The 22,500-nt window shown below is 42.4% G+C and overlaps 2 protein-coding genes across 4 annotated transcripts in view; both read left to right on the top strand.

Moving 5' to 3' along the window:
- The window catches only part of ifih1 (interferon induced with helicase C domain 1), a 28,443-nt gene extending 24,906 nt beyond the window's left edge, over positions 1-3,537 (top strand). For both annotated transcript variants that reach the window (XM_054786084.1, XM_054786083.1), the window contains exons 13-15: positions 57-250; positions 796-889; positions 1,613-3,537. In XM_054786084.1, coding sequence (XP_054642059.1) covers positions 57-250; positions 796-889; positions 1,613-1,813 — 489 coding nt within the window. In that variant the 3' untranslated portion in view covers positions 1,814-3,537. The remainder of the gene's footprint in view (positions 1-56; positions 251-795; positions 890-1,612) is intronic.
- A 624-nt stretch (positions 3,538-4,161) lies between these two features.
- On the top strand, positions 4,162-22,447 carry fap (fibroblast activation protein, alpha). Of its 2 annotated transcripts, none has more exons than XM_054786086.1 (26): positions 4,162-4,338; positions 4,414-4,495; positions 4,717-4,806; positions 4,863-4,981; positions 5,061-5,135; positions 7,979-8,031; positions 8,110-8,182; positions 9,027-9,147; positions 9,827-9,981; positions 10,092-10,189; positions 10,268-10,397; positions 10,466-10,504; positions 11,278-11,376; positions 12,387-12,457; positions 12,524-12,577; positions 13,689-13,813; positions 13,900-13,950; positions 14,293-14,391; positions 14,478-14,547; positions 14,631-14,825; positions 17,237-17,291; positions 17,393-17,492; positions 21,187-21,245; positions 21,332-21,404; positions 21,499-21,572; positions 21,708-22,447. In XM_054786086.1, the coding sequence occupies exons 1-26, from the start codon at positions 4,333-4,335 to the stop codon at positions 21,804-21,806; spliced, it is 2,265 nt and encodes a 754-aa protein (XP_054642061.1). In that variant the 5' UTR covers positions 4,162-4,332; the 3' UTR covers positions 21,807-22,447. The 2 variants fall into 2 exon arrangements, with proteins under 2 accessions (XP_054642061.1, XP_054642062.1); XM_054786087.1 differs by having other exon boundaries at positions 4,165-4,338; positions 4,887-4,981.
- Positions 22,448-22,500: the final 53 nt, after the last annotated feature.

Genomic DNA, 22,500 nt, shown 5'->3' with positions numbered 1-22,500 from the left:
TCCCTCCATCACCAGGAGCCTGTTGTTTAGCCTTGTTGTGTTTTTGCGTTCCTCAGATTGAGGAGTTTCAACTTCAAGCTATCATTGAAGACGAAGTGAGAAGAACAAAGGTTAACAGGAAAGACATGAAGGTTCAGAAGCCGTCAGAAGTGAAGTTAAGCTGCAGGCGTTGCAGCAAGTTGGTCTGCACTGTTGATGACATCCAGATCATCGAAGGCATGCACCATGTCAATGTTTCACCAGCGTTTCGGTAGGAATCCTTTCCTCAAGTGGATATCCACTCAAGTGGGTAGGGTTAGTTAGGTGTTAGGGTTGGGTTGAGGGTTAGGATTAGGGGTTAAGGTTGGGTTTGGGTTAGGTTTAGAGGGTTTAGGGTTGGAATTTGAGGTTAGGGTTGGGGTTTGGGTCAGAGTTTAAGTTAGTGTTCGGGTTTACGGTTGGGGTTGGGGTCAGGTTTGGGGTTAGGTTTGGGATTAGGGTTAGGTCGAGCTGCAATTTTTTTTTCACATTTAGAATAGATTTTTCCATAGTATACCATAGAAACTGAAGAAATCTTTTCCAGGCTGTGTTCATACTTGGAATTTGGGACTCTGTTGCAGAGTAAAGGAAAAGCATTCATACATTTTATGCATGAAGTTAATACCCGATTGAACGTACTCACACACGGGTGGGCCACTTTTTCACTTGGACTTGTACGACCCGCTGCTACTGTTAGGGTTAGTTACTGTTGCTGCCATAAGGACCCTGCCCTGGCATCACAAATCATTCTAAAATGAAATCCAATATTCCTCACAGTCACCTCTTCATTCGGAAAGAAAACGCTGCTCTTCAACAACGTCTTCTTCACTATGAGATCAATGGCTCCATAGCATGCAAGGAATGTGGACAGGTAACATTTATTTCTATACTTTTGGTACTGTGAACCATGTTTTATTTTTAGGCGCTCTCCTGCAAATGATTTGAATTCCTGAGACATGAGCGTGTAGACTTCATTGCAGATCTGATGGTGTGGAATGAACTCTCAAGAGGATACCTGACTTACAGTAATGTTAGTTAGCGCCCCTCTAAGCATGATATCAGTCATGCCTCCATGGATGACTGCTGCAGCTTCTGGAGCATACAGTAACAAATAAGACAACCGTGTCAGTAAACACGGGATTTATACTACACTGAATTTTCGACATTTCGAGCATTTTATCGTCAAAATAGGTGTATCCCATTACATGCATTTTTAGCTGCCTCATGCTAACTATTTTTATGTCTGGATTGTGGAAGAGGGGCAAAATAAAAAAAAGTGCACGTTTCCTTTAAATATGGTGTAAATATAGAACACAAACCACTAAATAAGGAACATGACTGCTATTGGTGGTTGGTGGTCATTTCTACCAATGGTGGGAGGCGTCAGTCCAGTCCGTATCGATCAGTTAGTTGGTGTGAAATTGGAGTTGGGCATTTCGAACCTGTCGTATAAATCCAATTAAACCTTTCCCAAAATAGGGTCTCCAAAATTTTGAAGCAAAAAAGCAGAAGAGATAAGTTCAGGATGCTGTTTGTGTTGATGTTATTGAGCTAGCATTTCTGTCACGCATCTAAGCATCTTTTGCTGTTGCAGAAATGGGGCACGATGATGGTGTACCGAGGGATCGAGTGTCCTTGCCTGCACGTGAAAAACTTTGTGGTGACAATCAAGGAAAAGAATATCAGCAGCTACACCAAGTGGAGCGAGCTGGCCATCGTGTTCCCAGCGTTTGACTATGTCCAGCACGCCCCCTGTTTGGCTCAGATGTCACATGACGAAGAGATGGTGGAGTGAGGGCCGCATCGGGTGTTCTTCAGTGAATGAATCAATGCACTGAACAAAAGGGTAAACCTGACTTGATTGATTGATTGATTTTTAGCTTTCCATAAATAGAAATGGTAGTATATCCAGCTCTGTGTATCCACACACACGCACACACACACACACACACACACACACAATCATGGATGCAACTCAGCTTCCTCACTTTTAACTGTGATAAATATGACCGTTGGTCCCAAATCACAAATACAGCCAACAACTTGACACCACCCTCACTCCTTCACCTCATGTCCCAAATCTTGGCCTTTTCCTTGACAGCACCCCCTCTTTTGGTCCATTGAGCAGCACATCACCAAGATAACCCAAACTGCTTTTTCCATCTAAAAAATATCGTCCGTCTTCGCCTTTTTCTCCCCCTTCTGCTCCTGAAACCACTGTCCACGCCTTCATCAGCACCACACTCGATGACTGCAACTGCACAATTTTCTATGACTTCCATGCCAAACCCTCAAACTAAAGGATGCCAGCCTGTGCGGCTGCACAAGTGTACGTTGGTAAAACCTCACTCCCTCTGCCTTAAGAACAGCAGTCGACATTCAGCGGTCAGCGCTCTCGCTCTCTCCCATTACGAAGGTCCCGCAGTGGGCAGCGTGGCGAAGGCGGGTTCCATACAGTATGTACACTTTCTCACTCGCGTACTCACTCATACTCTCCCTTGTAACCGCATCACCCCCATCCTCCAGAACCTCCAGTCCAGGATCGCATGCAGTTTAAAATCCTTTTACAGTGGTACCTCGGTTAATGACCGCCCTGGCACGTAGGTAAAAGTGATGTTAAATGTTCAGTTGCCCATTTGTTCGTTTTTGCTTCATTTTCTGCATGTAAACCTATAATTATTGTCTATAAAATGTGTTTTATTTTAGCATTTTAGCATGTCTGGAACGGATGAATTGGATTGATATTGTTTTCTATGGGAAAATGTGCTTTGGTTAGAGTCCATCTTGGTTCGAGTCGGACCTTCCGGAACGGATTCGTGACGTTAACCAAGGCACCACTGTACTTCCTTTCAAAGCATGACACAACCTTACTCCCCCTTACCTGACAGACCTTCTCCACCTTCACTTCCCAAACTTATCCCCTACGCTCCTCGGATGCCAATCTCCTGTCACCAACCCTCAGTAGCCAAGCACCGGACCCGGGTTGACAGAGCCTTTAGTTTCTTTAGGAACTCTGATGGTGGTGAAGAAGTTGTGGACCCAGGAAGAAGAGTGACCATGCAGGTCTCGGCCCGGTAAAGTAGCACGGGGAGGACTGTGGTGGTGTGGACTCGGTGCAGCAGGAGATGCCATGGTATCTTCCCAAAAGTCTCCAGAGGCTTTTCATGACCCCAGCTGCCAGCCCTAAAAAATATAAGCACAAAACACCTTTTATGCATCACAATATGTCAGTGATAACAGTAGTGATGCCTGGACACCACATGATTTTCAGATGTGAATACATGTAATTTGGCCTCGTAACTTATAGCCTTGCCTCTTGCTTTGCAGCTGGGGTGTGTTAGAAGCAAATCAGAAGCTTCCCATGCTAATTAATGCGTGTGATGTTGAGGACACGACACACACAATTGTTATTGGAGATGTAAAGTCCCTCTACTTGCTCAGTATTTTGTGTGGAGCAGGATTTTTCAAACAGCTCATCAATAATGCAATCACACTTCATAGCGCAACCACTCAATAAAACCATCATGTTCCTGTCACGTTTTGGTTTGTTGTTTTTTTTGTTGACATTTAATTATTTTATTGGTGAAATACATTATTTATGTAAAGAAATTAGTTTAACTAAATTGATGATATAATCATTATTTATTTGTTTATTTATTTATTTGAAACCCTAAAGTGTAGCAATATTTTGATTGGAGAATCGATTTTACAGCATGAAGAGCTGGTATCGGAAGTATCAGTATGGATCTGCACATCGCTATTGATAGTCTCAATCTGTAAAGAAAATGTCCCACGTTCACATGAAACCACGTACACTATAAAATATCCTTCCGGTGTCAGTAACGTTTATAATAGTTGTTGAATGATGAAATGAAATGCATGTCGTCCTCACCGAGTGATGACCATACAGTATTACTGCTTCAAAATACAATCATTATTTGTTTATTATAAAGAATGAAATGAATATGAGCACATGAATGAATGCATGTCTTGTATTCTACATGCTATGATATGAAATAAACTACTTTTTAAAATGACTTTAAAAAAAAAAAATCAATACTAAGTCCCAGCAAGTTTGGTCTGTGTGTGTGCGCGCGCGTGCGTGTGCAGCATCGCGGGCAGGCATGTGTCGAGCGAGGAATGCAAGGGGAAGTGTGAGAAGTCTGTTCAAGTCCACGCAGAAGGACGGAGCGTGCTTTTGGCTGGTTGGTGACTTTGTCGATCGTTTTTGTGGATATTATTTGGAGTATGCCGTCTGGAAGCTCAACATCATCACGTCCATTGAGGATCATCTAAGAGGAGCACTTCATCTGCATGATGGTCGGTAAAGCAGCAAGCACGTGGGAAAAGAATGGAACATGACATGAAAACTTAAGTTTGCTGTGACCTCCACAGGGCGGCAGCAAGGCCATGTGGGTGCTGCTGGGGGCGGTGGCGGTCATCACCTTGATAACCGTGACGGCGGTTTATTTTAGCAGTAAGTTCAGCCTGAAATTGAGGATTCTCTGCATGCCACGTGTGTGCTTTTGTAAAGAACCTGTTTGTCGCTGCACGTGACTTAGCCCTTTGTTGTCTCGTTCCGGCCCATTTCTTGTCTTGTGGTTGATTTATGGCGCACTCACTGTCAAGTTTGGCGCTAATGGAATGCAGCTGCGGGCCAAACAGCGCCCCCGTGTGACACAATAGTGCTTCTTTCAGAATCCACCGGCGCCAAAAGGCCTTTCACCCTTGAAGATTACTTCAATGACAGCATTAGATGGAGATCCTACAACCTCTATTGGATATCAGGTACTTGCAGCACTGTACTTTTTCTCAAGATTGTTGCATTTCCAGCCAGAAAATAGGCTTTTGTTGTTTTGCATGCGCAGATCAGGAGTATCTGCACAAAACCAGAGACGGGAGCATCTTCCTCCACAACGTGGAAACAAACGAGGAGTCGCTATACTTGAGCAATTCCACTTTTGTAATAGATGACGTTATTATTATTCATACTTAAGATGGAACATGTTTCTATGTTTTAATACAGCGCATGCCTGTTGCAGGAGCAGGTGGATGCCACAGATTACCTGCTGTCGGGGGATTACAAATACGTGGCTTTTGAAAGCAATTACACAAAGGTGAGTTTGGTGGCTCCATGAGACGCAACGTTAAGGTGCAACCTGCACCGTCTCAGATGCATCCATGCTCAATTTGAATCGGTGCTGTCATACATGTGTGTCTTACATGAGTTTATGATACAAGCGTTATTATTTGACTTGGACTGCACTGCATCATACGAAGATTTTCCTCATATTTTGCCCGCTGAGATTCTCCTGCTGGTCACACATGACCATTCAAGATAGATAGATAGATAGATAGATAGATAGATAGATAGATAGATAGATAGATAGATAGATACTGTAGATCGATAGATAGATAGATAGATAGATAGATAGATAGATAGATAGATAGATAGATAGATACTGTAGATAGATATATGCTGTAGATAGATAGATAGATAGATACTGTAGATAGACAGATAGATAGATAGATAGATAGATAGATAGACAGATACTGTAGATAGATATATACTGTAGATAGATAGATACTGTAGATAGATAGATAGATAGATAGATAGATAGATAGATACCAATATTCTGAGACCATTTTGAATGATATCATATGGCGTAATAATACGAGTACACCGTATTGAAAGTAAAAAATGTTGAAGTATTGGAGTATTAAACATTGTAATTAGAAATTGGAAAGAGCTTTTAAATCAAATCAATTCAACAGACCTAAAAACTCTGAAGATAAAATGGACTTGGGGCGGCAGTGGCTCAGGGGGTAGAGCAGGTCGTCCAGAAACCAGAAGGTTGGCGGTTTGATCCTTGCTCCCTGTGTCCATGGGCAAGACGCCTCACCCATCTTGAACGCAAATGAATGTTTGGTGGTGGTCAGAGAGGCCGTAGGCGCGAATCGGCAGCCACATTTCCATCAGACTACCCCAGGACACCTGTGCCTACAGATGTAGATTACCACCACCAGTGTGTGGCTGAGGAGTGAATGAATAATGGCTTCACTTCGTTGTGAAGCACTTTGGGTGCCTAGAAAGGCGCTATCACATCAAATCCATCATTATTATTTTAAGTCTCTTTTAGCAAAAAGTATATTAAATATTCAATTGCACTTAAATAAAAATGACAATCAATGACAATATTTCTGATTTTGAATCAGTGTCACTTTTGTTATTGTCTGAATATTGACCGGAGAAAAAAAAGGGAGAAAGAAGCCGAAAATACTCTTAAGTTCACCAATACTTTGAAAAATTCTGGTAAACCTGCAAAAGTATTGTATTTCATATTATAGCATTAAGAATACAATACATGTAATTAATTTACTCATTTAAATCAATGATTCATTTAATAATTCATTGAAGTTCTACACGGTATTTTAAACCTTGAAGTATGTTGAGCTAGCGGGGCTGATTTACAACAACACAAAAATCATCTGAAATGTGTAAGAATGGTATTTTGAGATGAATTATTAAGAACTAACCAGTCCAGGGTGTGCCCTGCCTGTCGCCCGAAGTCAGCTGGGATAGGCTCCAGCATGCCCCCGCAAAGAAGAGAAGCGGTATAGAAAATGGATGGATGGATTATTGTATTGTATTGTATTGTATGTACTTTATTTATCCCACAGCAGGGAAATTTACTTGTTACAGCAGCAAGCAAGCAAGACAAGTAAAGAGAACATTATCGTGCGCTTAATTGGTTTATTGATTATCATGACAGGCCTACGTCATATCCGACATTGTTCTTCTTCGTTTTACTTGTACTCTTTCTTCAATTGTCTCATTTCAGTGCTTTGTTTCTGTTCTTTACGCCATTCATTCCATCATTTCATTCCATATAGCGATACAGAACACATTTGCAGTAATGTGATGTACTGTACTGTATCTCAAGATGCTGACGAGACACCATGATTAGTGCACAGGTGTGCCTTAGACTGCCCACAATAAAAGGCCACTCTGGAATGTGCAGTTTTATCACACAGCACAATGCCACAGATGTTGCAAGATTTGAGGGAGCGTGCAATTGGCATGCTGACAGCAGGAATGTCAACCAGGGCTGTTGCTCGTGTATTGAATGTTCTTTTCTCCACCATAAGTCAATGGCAAATGGTGGTCACACCAGATACTGACTGGTTTTCTGCGTCCCCAGACCCCCCCTCCCTGCAATAAAACAAAACTGCACATTTCAGAGTAGCCTTTTATTGTGGGCAGTCTAAGGCACACCTGTGCACTGTATGTATGTATGAAAAAGCAAACATTGCACATGAACATTGTGCAGGTAAACAGTAAACATATGGTTGTGAAAAGATGTTTATAGAAGATGTATAATGGTTTACAGCCTTGTCGCTGTCATGGAATAGTGTGTAGAAGACATGATGTTAACAAGACATGACTTACTCTGTTCTGTGGCGGCTTTGACGTCGCTCTTCTTGTCTTTTTTTTTCTGTGTACCGGCAGAATAGCATCCTTTTTCAAAATGCGTTTATAGCGTACTTTCAGGCCAAATGCGTCTTGTGAAGGTGTTCCTTCATAGCAGTCATCAGTGAAATGATCACTGCAAAGAACAGACCTCCAGGTGGGCGTCCAACTGTCTCTCGATGGTCCATTGTTGTCTTAAAGCTTCCTCTTTTGGAAAGAAAACAAACTTAGAGTATGACTGGGATGCTGTTAACATCCAGAACGTCTACCTCTAATTTTTGCAACTTCAACGTTGCCGTTCAAGAAATGGAAGCATGTAGAAGATAATTCCAAAAAATATTTAAGCAAACTTGATGAGTCATGTCAGGGAGCCTTTAATCTGCAGATGAAAAATGAAAAGTGAGCGTATTAATGTGCACGTATGTGATGGCATTGGGTGGTGTACCTGATGAGTGTGTACTCACATTGTTGTTGTTTGTGCTCTACCAGCAGTGGAGACACTCCTACACCGCTTCTTACTCCATCTATGACAGAGGCAACATGTGAGTACAATCCTTTGCCAGCCCAGAGTCACAAGTGGACTTCCTCATCCTGTTGTGTTTTCCCTGTTTGACTCCAAGGACGTTCATCACCAATGGGAGTCTTCCTGCTGAGGTGCAGTACTTCACCTGGGCCCCAGAGGGAAACAAATATGTGAGTCTCCCGCAGCATGCTTTAGGGCGCCATGATTTCCGCATTAATGGAATCGTGGAATCGGCCAATAAAAACGGAATTCTGTGGAGACTGATGCCAAGTGAATGAAATGGTGTCATCGTGATGAGAAGGAACGTTCGTGTGGGGAAGTGTTTCTCTGGCGGACCCCTCCCCAACTAAACATGTTGATGTGTCGGCCTGAAACAAGTTGTCGGAAAAACTGAATGCAAGCTAGCGGGTTTAGCTTAGTGCGCTGCACGATGCCTGCTGACGTGCAAGTGTTGAGTGAAACAAGGCGAGAGGTTTGTTCTTGCTCCCAGCTCGTCTTCACCGTCAACACACATTCTCAACACACACAATACACTTCTGGCCTTCAAAATAAGAGAGCAGCATCCTGTCTAACTGCGCAAACAAAACAAAAAATATCTTACGTGAGTAGTGCAGTTGGAATTTCATCGGTGACTACGTCCCAAGCGCGGCCTTGCAGCTTGTTGAGGATGTTGTATAAATGTTTGCAGAGGCTGACATTTCATAAGAAGAGCTGTCCAAGCTATATTCCTTTCTGGGATAACTGCTACCGGGATAAATGGTCCAACGATTTATTGCATCATCATTTTTGCATTTAATTAACAGACATTTTATTCACTAGCCCAAAAAGCGCACACTCTGCGCTGGTGAAATAAGCGTAAAAGGTAAAAACGGGATTTGTTAGGGCCCTAATTCTTGCGTGCGTTGGTGTTGGTATTTCAGCACGAGTGCCTTTGAGTTATGCTGCTGCTGCCACGGCTGGCTTGTGTTCCCAGTTGATGAACCATGATAATCATTGCTACCCGCTTATGTGCAGGCTTACGTGTCCCGCTTCAACATCTTCCTCAAAGCCGACGTCACTGCTGAAGCTGTGCAGGTCACCCACAACGGCAAAAAGAATGAGATCCTAAACGGAGTCCCTGACTGGGTTTATGAGGGTGAGTATACTTCTGGCATCGACCACCAGGGGGGGCTACATGATCAGATACATGTACTGTAGATGTTTACATTTGGAGGCTTCAGTGTGTTTAGTAACTTATAACATCACACCTGTGTAGCTCTCGTGTTGTCTTCATTAATTCACATAGTAGCACCACGTGATGTGTTTCTGTATAAAACCTGCACACGCGTTTTAAAAGTCGTGCTTCCGGAATTCCTTTGACGAGAAGAACCAATCAGATGAAACATTGTATGCTCTTTATCGCAGACTAGTTCTAACTGACCAAGGACGCTCCTTCTGGAAGCACGTGGGATGTTTATGTTCGGGTGCGCGGTAATTAGGGAGGGAATTATGACATCATATCGATAAATCCAGTAACATTGAAAATAGCTCAGATAACCGACAATTTTTAACTCATTCACCCAAATACAGTGCGCAGCCGGACCCCCCGCCCCCGTCACAAAAAAGATCTTTGACTGGGGGTTACCATCGTGATTGTGTTTTAATGTCCTGAACTTAACTGCTTTATTTATGACGACCTTTCCATGGTAAATATGACGCAAATAAGAAGAATAGCAAAGACACACATCCTTAGCTTTCTGAAAATGCCCCCCCCCCAAACAACTAACTTGAATATCTGTGACAGATGATGCTGGTTTGTGTGATTGTGACTCTAGAGGAGGTGTTTGCATCCAATGGGGCGTTGTGGTGGTCTTCAACTGGAAGGTACTTGGCGTACGCTGAGTTTAATGACACAGAAGTTACCAGAGTGGAGTTTCCCTGGTACGGAGCGCAGCAGTATTCTGAAACAGTGACCATTCCGTATCCAAAGGTGGGATCACTGCTAGATTTGGTGTGTTGTGTCCCGTGTCTTCATGTGATGTTGTGTTCCTCTTTCTTTGATGCATTGCAAAACCACAAGAGTGTTTTGGTTGCTTGCAGGCAGGGTCAAACCTGACCAAGGTCAAACTATTTGTGGTGGATACCACAAATCCATCACACCGCATGCGAGTCCTCCCCCCTGCTTCCGTCGCATCTGGGTTTGTGTTTGTCCCAGCACAGTCCAGTCGAACGTGTCAGCGGCGTTTGTGTGTCTAACCTGGCGGCTCTCCGTCCAGTGATCACATTTTGTGCTCGGTGACCTTCGTCACAGACCAACGCCTCGCAGCGCAGTGGCTCACCAGGAAGCAGAATTACGCGCTGGTGCAGATTTACGACTTTGACGGAATCAGCTGGCGAGAAAAACAGGTAGCTGTGACGTGACTACAACTTCCATGCTGACTAACGCAAAGAACGTCTTCTTTTCTTTCATGTAGAAATATGAGCAAACAAGCCAGACAGGCTGGATCGGCCATGTAAGTTTGAATCATGCTTAAAGGGTCCCCGATTTATCAGCTTTGCTTGAATATGTTCTGTATTGTTTGGAATTATCTTCTACATTGTTCTGTTTGTTCAAAAATGACATTTATAGTCGGTGGCGCCAAGCAGGACGAGCTAGCTCTTGCTGTTCAGCCTCATTTCCAGAAGTGACGCCATTGGGTGACACCCCCCAGCTAAAGCAGAGTAAACAATCGCTTGTGGAGGTAGTCGGTGGACTTGGCTCAGGATATTTTTCATCCAAATAGTAGTCATGCCAAAATGTTGTGTTGCTGCTGGATGTTCACAGCATCCCAGTCATACTGTGCGTTTGTTTTCTTCTCCAAAAGAGGAAGCTTTAAGACAACAATGGACGATCAACAGGCAGATGGGCGCCCACCTGGAGTTCTGTTCTTTGCAATGATCATTTCACTGATGACTGCTATGAAGGAACACCTTTACAAGAAGCATTTGGCTCGGAAGTACGCTATAAACGCATTTTGGAAAAGGATGCTATTCCGCCGGGACACAGGAAAAAAGAACAACGTCAAAGGCAATGTTCACACTGCAGGTCAATTCCGATTCCGTGTGAAGCACAATTCAGATTTTTTCAAATGCGACTCAGGCCTCATTCGTACGTGGATATTAGCGTTGGCTTTCCAAAATGGAGCAATGTAGAAGATCATTAGAAACAACATATTTCAGCAAAGCTGATGCATCATGATGCGATCATTATGCAATCCCAGCTGCTTTATTCTTTGATTCCTTCCAGTACGTGCCTTTACCGCTTTTCTTTGCTGAAGATAAAATCAGCTTCTACAAGGTGATGAGCGACACCAGTGGTTACAAACACATTCATCACGTAAAAGATGTAAGTAGCATCCATGGCTGGGGGGGGTTTGGAGGAAGTCACGTGACAAGTAAAGCAATGCGTTCTAAACTCAAGGCACTGATTTTGCCACGAAGCAATATGCTGTACTCCACGATGCTAACTATGCTACCGTCAACATATTTCATGTTGCTATCGTAAAGGTCCTGGTGCAACATCACAGCTTATAAAAACTAGGGCTGTCAAAAATAGTATCTCCTTTCTTTCGTGAATTACGTTTGACTTTTTAATCGTCGTGAGCGCACGCGCTTCACGTCAAGCCACATTTCTCTGTTCCAGAGTCTGCCGCCCTTTCTTAACTTTATTCTCACCTGAAGCGCACTTCCAGCACCATTTATGTATCTCCAACTCACAAACACGTCTCCAGTCCGCTCGTCCTCGCAACCACACTTCCTTCCCAGTGGACAGCAGCGAGGTGCATTCACTGACACTCTGAACATCACGACGGCGTCTTTATTATGTGCATATTTCACACATCGTGGAAAATGGTGATTAATCACGGTTAATTCATTTGTGATGAATTTGATGAGAAATGTTCATGAATGTGAAGCACTAATAACAAGACAGTATAAGTAACAAAAACAACCATGTGAGAAATCATCACGTGTGGTCCATCGTATGTACGCATGTAGACATAAAGTAGTCTGTGTGCAGCTTGTATGGCGGTATATGCTTGCTATGCACAGACATTATTGTCTCAATAACTAACAGGGACTAGCAAAGTAATTGTTTCTTGCTGACAGTCAGGTTGTGTCATAATGTGCATGGGGCTGCACGAGTGCCGCCGGCATCAGGGAGCTGCGGTTCATTGAGGGAAAATAGGACTTCCAGGGAAAGTTTGATTTTTTTTGGGGGGGGGGGGTTGCATACTGCTGTTAAGATTTGGCATAGCTAAGCATTTCTTTTGAGACTCGTGCCAACGGCTCCCATCGGTTTTGGTGGAAAAGCCTGCTAAAGGAACAGCGTAGACTAACTCCAGGCATCTTTTCAAGGGCATTGCAACCGCCGTTACTGCCGGGAAATGGGAAGTCATCTACATATCCAAAGTGACAAAAGATGCCATGTGAGTGGAAGTCCCCTGTACACGATGCCAACGTGTCCTTTCAAGTAACAGTCCTCCTGTCCGCAGATACTTTGTGAGTAACGAGTATGAAGGCGTGCCTGTGAAGAGAAATCTTTACACGTGAGTCAACTTTTCTTTCAAGCTGCTTCATTTAGGCCACAAACGTTTTACACCGAAAGTCAAAGGATGTGTGGGCCACTTTATTGTATTCCTAGAAACTTTTTCATTTTGTAAAAAGGCTAAAAAATATAAGTATCCTGTACAGTCTTTCCTCATTTAGAATTCAATATGAATAAAGTGAATATTTCCATAGAAAATCTGTTTAGGACTTTCTAAATACAGTTTTTAACATTATTAGAGCCCTGCAGACAGGAAATAACACCCCTATAGTCCCCCTACGCTCTTACTGCTGTAACTTCCCCTGAGCTCACTTATAAACAAACATTCGCTTTCCCAGGAAGACATTTCACGTGCTAGTTGTAGCAAATGCTCCGTGATGAGGGGGGAAAAAAACAATGGAGCACACAAAAAACCTGAAAAGTGCAAAAGGTTTGCCAGAGACCTCCGTGGCGTCACACCGGCCGCTCTCAGCATGTGCCCGAATACAGGGCACCTTGCTGGGCCACAGCAGGTGGCTCCTCCCCCTCTATACTCTGATAGCGGTGATGTCAGGATATTTGATGAGGACAAATCAACAAATCCTAATTTGTTCCAGTCCTTCTGACCTGCGGGTGTGCACAAACTACACTTGCATCTACATTTATAAAATTAGATATTAAAAAAGTTACTGGTTATTGGGACCATATTGATACCAGTTATCAGTATCAGTTTTCAAAAAAATATATGGTGCATCTCTACAGTAGTTAGCCAGTATCAACATTTCAGCTTCTTTTTTCCATTTTTCCATTTTTTTTATGGGTTTAGTGCCACCGGCCAATAAGCAACAAGCTGAGGGCCGCACTTTGGACACCCCTGATGTAGGCAGCGTATTTTGGAAAGCAAAGATTTAGTAGAAAAATCAACTTTACACCAAATGTCAGCCTATAAAGGATCAATCCCACGCATTTGGCTTTTTCTTGCTGTTTTTTCCTGACGACACCACCGCTGAAGGCTCGCAGTGAGTGCTCTGTCCTGGCTGCTCAGTACAATACGCATCAAGCAAAGACAAGATGAATCATATTCGAGTTTGCTGAGATGTTCTTGTGAAGAGTTGATGTCGTTTGCGCGTCAGGTTGCCTCTAGGAAGCGGAGCGTCCAGCCGTCGGTGCCTCACCTGCCACTTTGAGGAGGACAGGTGTCAGTACAACTCAGCCTACTTCAGCATCAACGCCTCCTACTACCGCTTGGACTGCTACGGTCGGTCACGCACAGTTCCTCACGCGTGTGTATGTTTATTACCTGTGTGACATCCGTGAATAACAATGTCTGTTTGGTTGGACCAGGACCAGGTCTGCCCCTCTACGCGCTCATGGACAACCGAGGCCCAGGTGCAAGTACGTAAACACACCGCTCTGGCATCACTCAATAGCAGTCAGCTGGTTCACTCCACAACATCAGCCATTCTGATACCCGAGTCGCACGACAGGCAGGATGAAAATGCTTGCTTTGTTCTTGGATATTCTACGTGCATTCTGGATTCTAGTGGCCAACCCCAATCTTTTTAGCCTGACTTATTTTGAACGCAAACAAACAAACAGATAAACGCTGGTATCACATCACCTCCGTGCTGCGCTTGGCGGAGGTAATGAATGACCATTTTTCCGTATCGTCTTCCAAACGTTGACAGCAATGAAAGATAAACAACCCAAACTATTTCATGGTATCATTTTTGATAGAGATGTCCACTCTGGAAGACAACAAGGAACTGGAGAACATTCTCAAGGAATTTCAGATGCCAACAATGAAGTACGGCACGTTAAAGCTTGCAGGATTTGGTAAGTTGATGGAAATTTAGTCCATAAAAAACATTGGAAATGATTCCACGTGAAATACCACACTGGGTGATATTTTATGCCAACAGATCTTTGGTATCAGATGATGTTACCGCCTCATTTCAAGTCATCCAAACAATATCCTCTTCTCATTGACGTGTGAGTAGTAGACTTGGAGCTAGTAGTAGTAGTAGTAGTAGTAGTAGTAGTAGTACAATAACACGTCCACCATGTCCATGCAGGTACGCCGGGCCGGCCAGTCAGAGCGTGGACTATCGTTTCAAGTTAAACTGGGCCACCTTCCTGTCCAGCGCGTACGGCATCGTGGTGGCCAGCTTTGACGGAAGAGGAAGCGGCTACCAAGGCGACCAGATACTTCACGCCATCTATTGGCGCCTCGGGACGTTTGAGGTGGAGGATCAGATAGCGGCTGTCAGGTAAAAAAAGATAGATATATTTATATATATATATATATATATATGTATGTATGTATATGTATGTATGTATATGCATGTGTATGTGTGTGTGTATATATTGTATATATGTATATATACAGTATATCTACAATCAACAAAAATATAAACGCAACACGTTTGGTTTTGCTCCCATTTTTTATGAGGTGAAGTGAAAGATGTCAAACTTGTTCCGCATCCACAATATCAGCATTTCTCTCCATTATTGTTGCCAAATGTGTCCAAATGTGTGCTGGTGAGCACTTCTCCTTTGCTGAGATCATCCATCCCACCTCACAGGTGTGCATATCAACATGCTGAGTAGACGTCATGATTTAGTGCACAGGTGTGCCTTAGACTGCCCACAATAAAAGGCCACTTTGAAATGTACAGTTTTGTTGTATTGAACAATATTTGAGAGAAATGGTGATATTGTGGAAGTGGAAAAAGTTTTATATCTTTGAGTTCATCTCATAAAAATTGGAGTGTTGTGTTTCTATTTGTGTTGAGTGTGTGTATGTTTGTATAAATAATTCCATCCACTGATTGGAAGACACCAACAAATAACAGATTTCTGATTCAGAAAAACACTTTTGGAATTTTATGTTGATTGAATTTCAGCAAGTGGCCTAATATAAGCTAACAAACCTTTTAGCTAGTATCAATGGTTTGATTAGCTATGATAAGTTTTGCAATATGTAAGAAGTTATCACAAAATGCGTTTTCTTACAAAGTGCAGCGTTATTACGTAATTACATAATGCAGCTCTTCAAGGTGTGCGCTCTGTCCTCCTCAGGAAAGCAGATACAATATATCACATCTGTTGTTTATAAGACTGAACACGCACACGCACATTCTCATCACACTGAAGCACAAGTCAACTGGCCTTCAGTGACGTGATGTCTTTGAACGCAACCCCTCCTCGCTCATAATCACACGATTGAAATGTTGCGCTGCTGTTAGAGAGACGAGTGTTGGACACGTAGATGTTTAGCTTCATTGGCATATTGACTTTATTTGGAGCCGTTAAGGCATACGAATGCTGGACATATTATCCTGGCCTGCCGTCGATCTCTCTCTTCCTTCAAATTCCTTCAAAATGGCCGTATGTCACACATACTGTAGTTGCCGATGGTGATTAATCATGATTAAAAATAATTCATCATAATGGTGATTAATCGAGATGAATGAAACTGTGATTCATCTCATTAACATTTTTAATCATTTGACAGCCTGACTGTATACCACAGTTTTCAAATTAATCATGATTAATCAGCTCTTGTGTGAAATGTGCCCCTTTTCCTGTATTTTATACATGGATGTGATATATTTGTGACATTTTTGCTAATTGTGTTTGCAGCAGAATAATGTGTTTATTTTGTTCATTGATGGTTTTGTGGGGGGCGGGGGGGTCCCCCTAGAAAACCAGGTAAAAGTGATGTCAATTGTTGAGTTGTCCATTCATTGGTCAGTTGTAGTTATTTGTGCAAAAATATAAATATTGTCTATAAAATGTGTTTTGTGTTCACATTTTTGGGTGTCTGGAAGTGATAAATGCGATTGACATTATTTTCTTTTAACCTAAATTTGCTTTGGTTAGAGTTCGTTTTGGTTTGAGTCGGACCTTCTGGAAGGGATTCTTGATGTTAAACAAGGCACCACGGTATTCCAGATAACGGCACCCTGACTGCTATTAGGTACCGGGATGAAATCCTTGACCCATTGTCAGAACCTACGCTGGTGCACTGGGACCTGGGTTCCTCCTGGTCCACGACAATGCCCGACCTCATGTGGCTAGTGTATGCGGGTAGTTCCTGGTGGATGAAGGAATTGATACCATTGACTGGCCCCCACGTTCACCTGACCTAAACCCAATAGAACACCTCTGGGACATTATGTTTAGGTCCATCCGGCGCCGCCAGGTTGCTCCTCAGACTGTCCAGGAGCTCATGGATGCCCTGGTCCAGATCTGGGAGGAGATCCCCCAGGACACCATCCGTAGTCTCATTAGGAGCATGCCCCCACGTTGTCAGGCATGCGTACAAGCACGTGGGGGCCACACAAACTACTGAGAATCATTTTGAGTTGCTACAATGACATTCTAGCTAAATGGACCAGTGTGCTGCATCATTTTTTCACTTTCATTTTTGGGGTGTCTATGATTTCCCCCCTCTATAGGGTGATCATTTTCATTTCTATCAAATGATGTGGCATCATTTTGTTACTAATACATCACCCACTTATTATCAGGAAACATATTCAACATCATTTTTACCCAGTTTAGATCTGATGTGTTTTTGAAGTATATATATATATATATATATATATATATATATATGTGTGTATATATATATATATATAATGTATGGTTGAAGTTGTGTTTGTTGTGTTTGTAGGAAATTCATCGATTTGGGTTTTATCGACAAAGACAGGATAGCCATATGGGGTTGGGTAAGTACATAAATACATAAATAATAAATACTCCATTCATGTCCAAGACAAGTCAAATGTTTTTTGCTCTATTTTACGTTTCTTCCCTGATTGGTTGTCAGTCCTACGGTGGGTACGTAACCTCTATGGCCCTGGGCGCCGGAAGTGGACTTTTCAAATGTGGAATAGCAGTTGCTCCAGTAGCCAAGTGGGAATATTACGGTGGGTGGACACGCACGCTACACGACGTACGCTACACCACGCACGCTGCACCGTGCACGCTACACGATGTACGCTGCACCGTGCACGCTACACCTTCCAACATTCCAACTACAGTCCACTAGCCGCTTCCAGCAACTCATGGAAGTGGAAATGATGAGTTCGAGGGTCAAAACCGTTGCCAACATGACGCTATAAAAGTGAAAGCCCATTTACCATTGAAGTCAGTGTCAACAATAACTGTAAGTACGGTAATGAGGAGGGATGTGCAGGTCCACACTCAAACATCCATGCTTCCGATACCAGATCTTCGTGCTCTAACATTCATTCTCAAATGAAAATATCGCTACTTTTGATACTTGGGTTATTTGTCTGTTGAAATGTGTGAAATGTGGGGGTGTCACGATAAAACAAAATGTCTCACAGGTACGAGGCCTGGGACCGTAATCAATAAATGAAAATGAAGTGGCTAATCAATATATCGCCGTGTGCATGCGTGTCTGTTTTCCTCCAAACAGACAGGAAGAGAGTTCACTCTGTGCATCGCTTTTCAGCACCTTGGCACGTTTGTTCCATAAAACAGCGACGTGAACGGAGTGAGCCCTTCTGTTAGTCATACAGTCTCTTTGTCTCGGTGGGTGGAGGCGGGGCCGCTGGCTTGCACACAGCGTGTAACGTAGTAGAAATGATATTAGTAGATTGCAATATTTAAAAAAAAATAAAAACGCCATCTTACTTTTCTTAAAAGTCATGCTAGAATTATGCTAAAATGCTAAATTATTATTGAAGTTAATTTCTTTATTAATATTAATCATTTTTCATTAAAAAATGTAAACATGTTTTTTTAAATGTTAACTGTTTAATGAATAAATGAATGAAATCTTGTATTCTTTATGTTATCACATGAAACAAACTACTTTTTAAGATTTACCAGACAGTTGTTGAATGAAGTATCGGATCGGTATCAACGATACCAGCCTGAATTTTACTCAGTATCCGATCGGAAACAAAATCAGTGGTATCGCTATCACATGACCACTGCCATGTCAGTTCATGTCGGCATTGACCCGGCCTAAGACCACCCTGAGTATATCAGGACCCCCCCTCCCGGGTGTGTGGGAGTGACAGGAAGAAAAGCTCTGTATACAGTAGGTATAGTGTATGGAAATGACAAATATTGATTATATGCAAGCTGCACATTCCAACCAAAGATGGAAATTCACATGAAAATGTTGATTCATGTGTTTGTTAAATAAATCAAAGCGTCTAGAATCTTACACATCGACGTGAAAACGATGACTCACGTGTGTCTTTCTCAAATAAATGAATAAATGAATAAATAAATCAATACGTCCACAAGCTACAAGTCTTTGGCAATGTAGGATTTCCTTGCCGGTGACATGATGATAAAAGAGCCCCCAGCCCGCCTGCTGTGGGGTCAGCAGTGAATACTTGTACTAGAATATCTCCAAATGTATTCATTTGTCAACCACGTCGAGCCGAGATCAGCTTTCTCTGCACGCCTGCCAACCAGACGTTGCCAGTTCAGCTGACATCTGCCGACTGGCAAAGGACGCCACCTTACATCTGCTCTGCCGTCTTTCCTTGGCAGAGGTTACTTCAGCAGCGCGTGGAAACCAGCCCACCTTGGAGACGCGTCACTGACGTGTTTTCATGAACGTCGGCACGTTTCTAAGCTTCCGAGATGTTCAACACGTCAGCAGAACATACGTCCATCATCGCCATCCAGCCCATCTCATTTAGGACGGGAGTAACATCAAATGAAAAGCGCTCAATGAATACACCACACACTTAAGGCCCGGGGGCCGGATTGGGCCCGCCGTATCATTTTATGTGTCCCGCCAAAGCCTTGAAACAACGCATGTCAAAAGGACATTTATTTTAATATATATATATATATATATATATATATATATATATACAGATATATAGTCATTTTGTTATGATTAACTTTGTCTTTACTTTGTTAAGCTTTATTTTTCATGATTTTACTTTTAAACTCATGTAAAATGATATTTTTATTCCTGTGTTTTTATTCCTAAGCTGTATGCTGTAATGTCATATTTCTTTTACGTAATATAAATATATTTCAATAAGTAAACATTTTAATACATACAAATATTTGTGCAATAATTTAATAAAGATTTACTGTTACATTTACAATAAATAACCATTAAAAAAATTAATATTACTAACAAAAACAACTTAAAAAAACATTTTTGAATCAAAAAGACAATCTTTCTTGCTAAATGTTTGTTGTCAAATCCAATTTTAAATCACTATTTTTTATTAGTTATCAATGACAAATGTATGTAATAGTTAACGAAATTAAAATAGAATTATAAAAATTGGCCCTCTGAGGATAACCATAACTGCGATGTGGCCCCCCCGGAACACGCCATCCACCAGCACCAGCCTGGCCTGAACAAATGTGCACGTTAGCAGCCAGTAAGCTCATCAAAGCGTACCTTTATGCATCCCCACATAGTAGCAGCATTTGGGAGCAAATATGAGGTGAAAGAAAAAGGCTAAAAATCCGGTGTAGTGGTCCAATCTGTGCAGCGTGGGACAAAGTTGCGCCTGAACGTTTCCCACGGACCAGTGGTGAGGACCCCCGCCTCACAGCATGCTGGGGGTTATGATGTACGAATGGCACTTTTCTAAAGTTGGCTTCTGTATTTGGTCATGTAAGATCACAGGAGTGTCATGACATGTCGTGACCTGTGGATGTTAAACAGCTGCGGCGCATCTTCCCGCCCGAGCAGACGCTTTTCTTGGTAATTCATCAGATGAAAACATGCAGATGTTGGGACTTGTCTGCATCCTTCGTCGCCATCAACGGGAATAATGGCAGCAGCGGGTTTGCTCGGAGCAGGTGTCTGACTACAGTGCCCCATGGCGTCCTCAGAAAGTGGTTCCCTCCAACCGTAACTCCACTTCATAACACATCGCATGTGTAGAGAGCAGATGTGTGAACAAGTTAGCGGCATGGGGGCTACATTTAGCGAGGGTTGGGGTCACAATGCTACAATACAAAATAAGATAATAACAACAGACAGTGTAAATTGCCTTTGAGAAAATACATACGCTAAGTATTATCATTTATGATTATTCGTTATATGATCATAACTGTGGTTTATGTGGTCTGCAATGATATCGTTTAGCACCAACTTGGGGAACAATAAGCTTTGGTGACTCAGAGAAATAAAAAGTCTGTTTGTCCAGTCATACTGTATTCTTTCATTGGACTTTTTGAAATGAACGACTCGTTGTCGTGGACCCAATGTGGTGTATCGTCTCGTCTCGTGAGTCGGGTGTCTCGTTATAATCTCACATGACAAATAGACGGCTTTTGAATGGCGTCGTAACCCGTGTGTGCTGATGCCATCCCTCGAGACGAGTGTCCCCAGCACTCAACGCTACTAGAAGGAAACTGTAACGATAACCATAGACCCAGCAGTGAAACATTACAATTCCCGCTGGGATGATTGGATGTGTATTAACATGATTTTAGCCTGACCCCCCACCCTAATATTTGCACTTGGATGAGAGTTGGTCCAAGTTTTTTGATACAGGCGTCTCTACGGATGGAACAGCAGAACACGATAACACGCTAACACGCTAACATGATACGTTATGAAACATGTTGGAATGTGGAATGTGATTTTGCGTGCAGATGCTGTGTACACCGAGCGCTACATGGGCACACCTACTGAAAATTCCGACTCGTATAAGGTAAAGACTTTAAAATGTTTTTTTTAAAAAAACAAAAAAAAGAAAACACTTTTCTGCCAATCTTACTGAGTTTTCCAACGTCCCAGAATTCCACGGTAACGGCCAGAGCAAAGAACTTCAAGGGCGTCGATTACCTGCTGGTCCACGGCACAGCAGACGGTAAGAAGAAGAGGCGGACGCACACGTTAGCTACGACACACAAATGGATGGAAAAAGTGCAAGTGGGCAAATAAGTGAAAAGTCTTTCCTGCAGACAACGTCCACTTCCAGCAGGCAGCACAGATCTCCAAAGCTCTGGTGGAGGAGCAGGTGGACTTCCAGGCTATGGTAAATATTAGCTTGCAGGAAGTGGGGCTAATATTGACCTTGATGCTGGAAACCTCCTTTTATTTGCCTTCTTTTTTACTCTCGGAAGTATTGGCGTGATGATGTGGTGTCTTTCTATTTCCATTGTGCTTTCAGTGGTACACCGACAAGGACCATTCTCTCAGAGGCTCCGCCTACCACCATACGTACACCCTGATGAGTCACTTCCTCCACAAATGCCTCATTTCTTCCTAATAGATCTACAACGTCTACTCGTGTCTACGCTACATTATGTTTATGGATGGTTTTTTTACATTGTAAAATTAGCATTGCTGTTTTTAAATGAACTCTTTTTAAATAAAGACAATTAAAATCAATAAAACGTCATGAAAACCCCATCAAGCGCGCAAAAAACCTTACCAGCCACCTGAAACGTTGGAAACGTGCAAGAAGGTTTGCCAGAGACCTCCATGGCCTGACACTGGCTGCTCGGAGTGTGTGTGTGAATACAGTGCACCTTGCTGGGCCACAGCAGGCGGCTCCTCCCCCTCTACACTCTGGTTCTTATTTTACAAGAATAAAGTCCTAATTTTAAGAGAATAAAGTTCTAGTATTAGGAAAAACATGATTAGAGTATTCTTCCTTATTATTAGTCTCATAATATGACCACTTTAGAAAATATTTATGAATATTTCAAATGTATGCTTCTAAAAATGACATGTTTTTGCTGATAAAATGATGGCTCTTCCTCCATAATATTTAGACTTTATTCTTCATTTTTTCCCATTTGAGCTGATTTTTCTTGTGATGTCATGACTTCATTCCCATAATATTTGGACTTTATCCTCATAATATTACAACTTTTTTCCCCATACTAATTTTCCAAAGTGTGCAACTTCATTCTTTGTTTGGATTTCTTTCTTAGAATATTACCACTTTAGAAAATATT

This window comes from Dunckerocampus dactyliophorus, chromosome 9, assembly GCF_027744805.1.
Source record: "Dunckerocampus dactyliophorus isolate RoL2022-P2 chromosome 9, RoL_Ddac_1.1, whole genome shotgun sequence".
NCBI classification, from domain to species: Eukaryota; Metazoa; Chordata; class Actinopteri; order Syngnathiformes; family Syngnathidae; genus Dunckerocampus; species Dunckerocampus dactyliophorus.
Note: the sequence above shows the minus strand (reverse complement) of the source record. Positions and strands in the feature narration are given on the sequence as shown.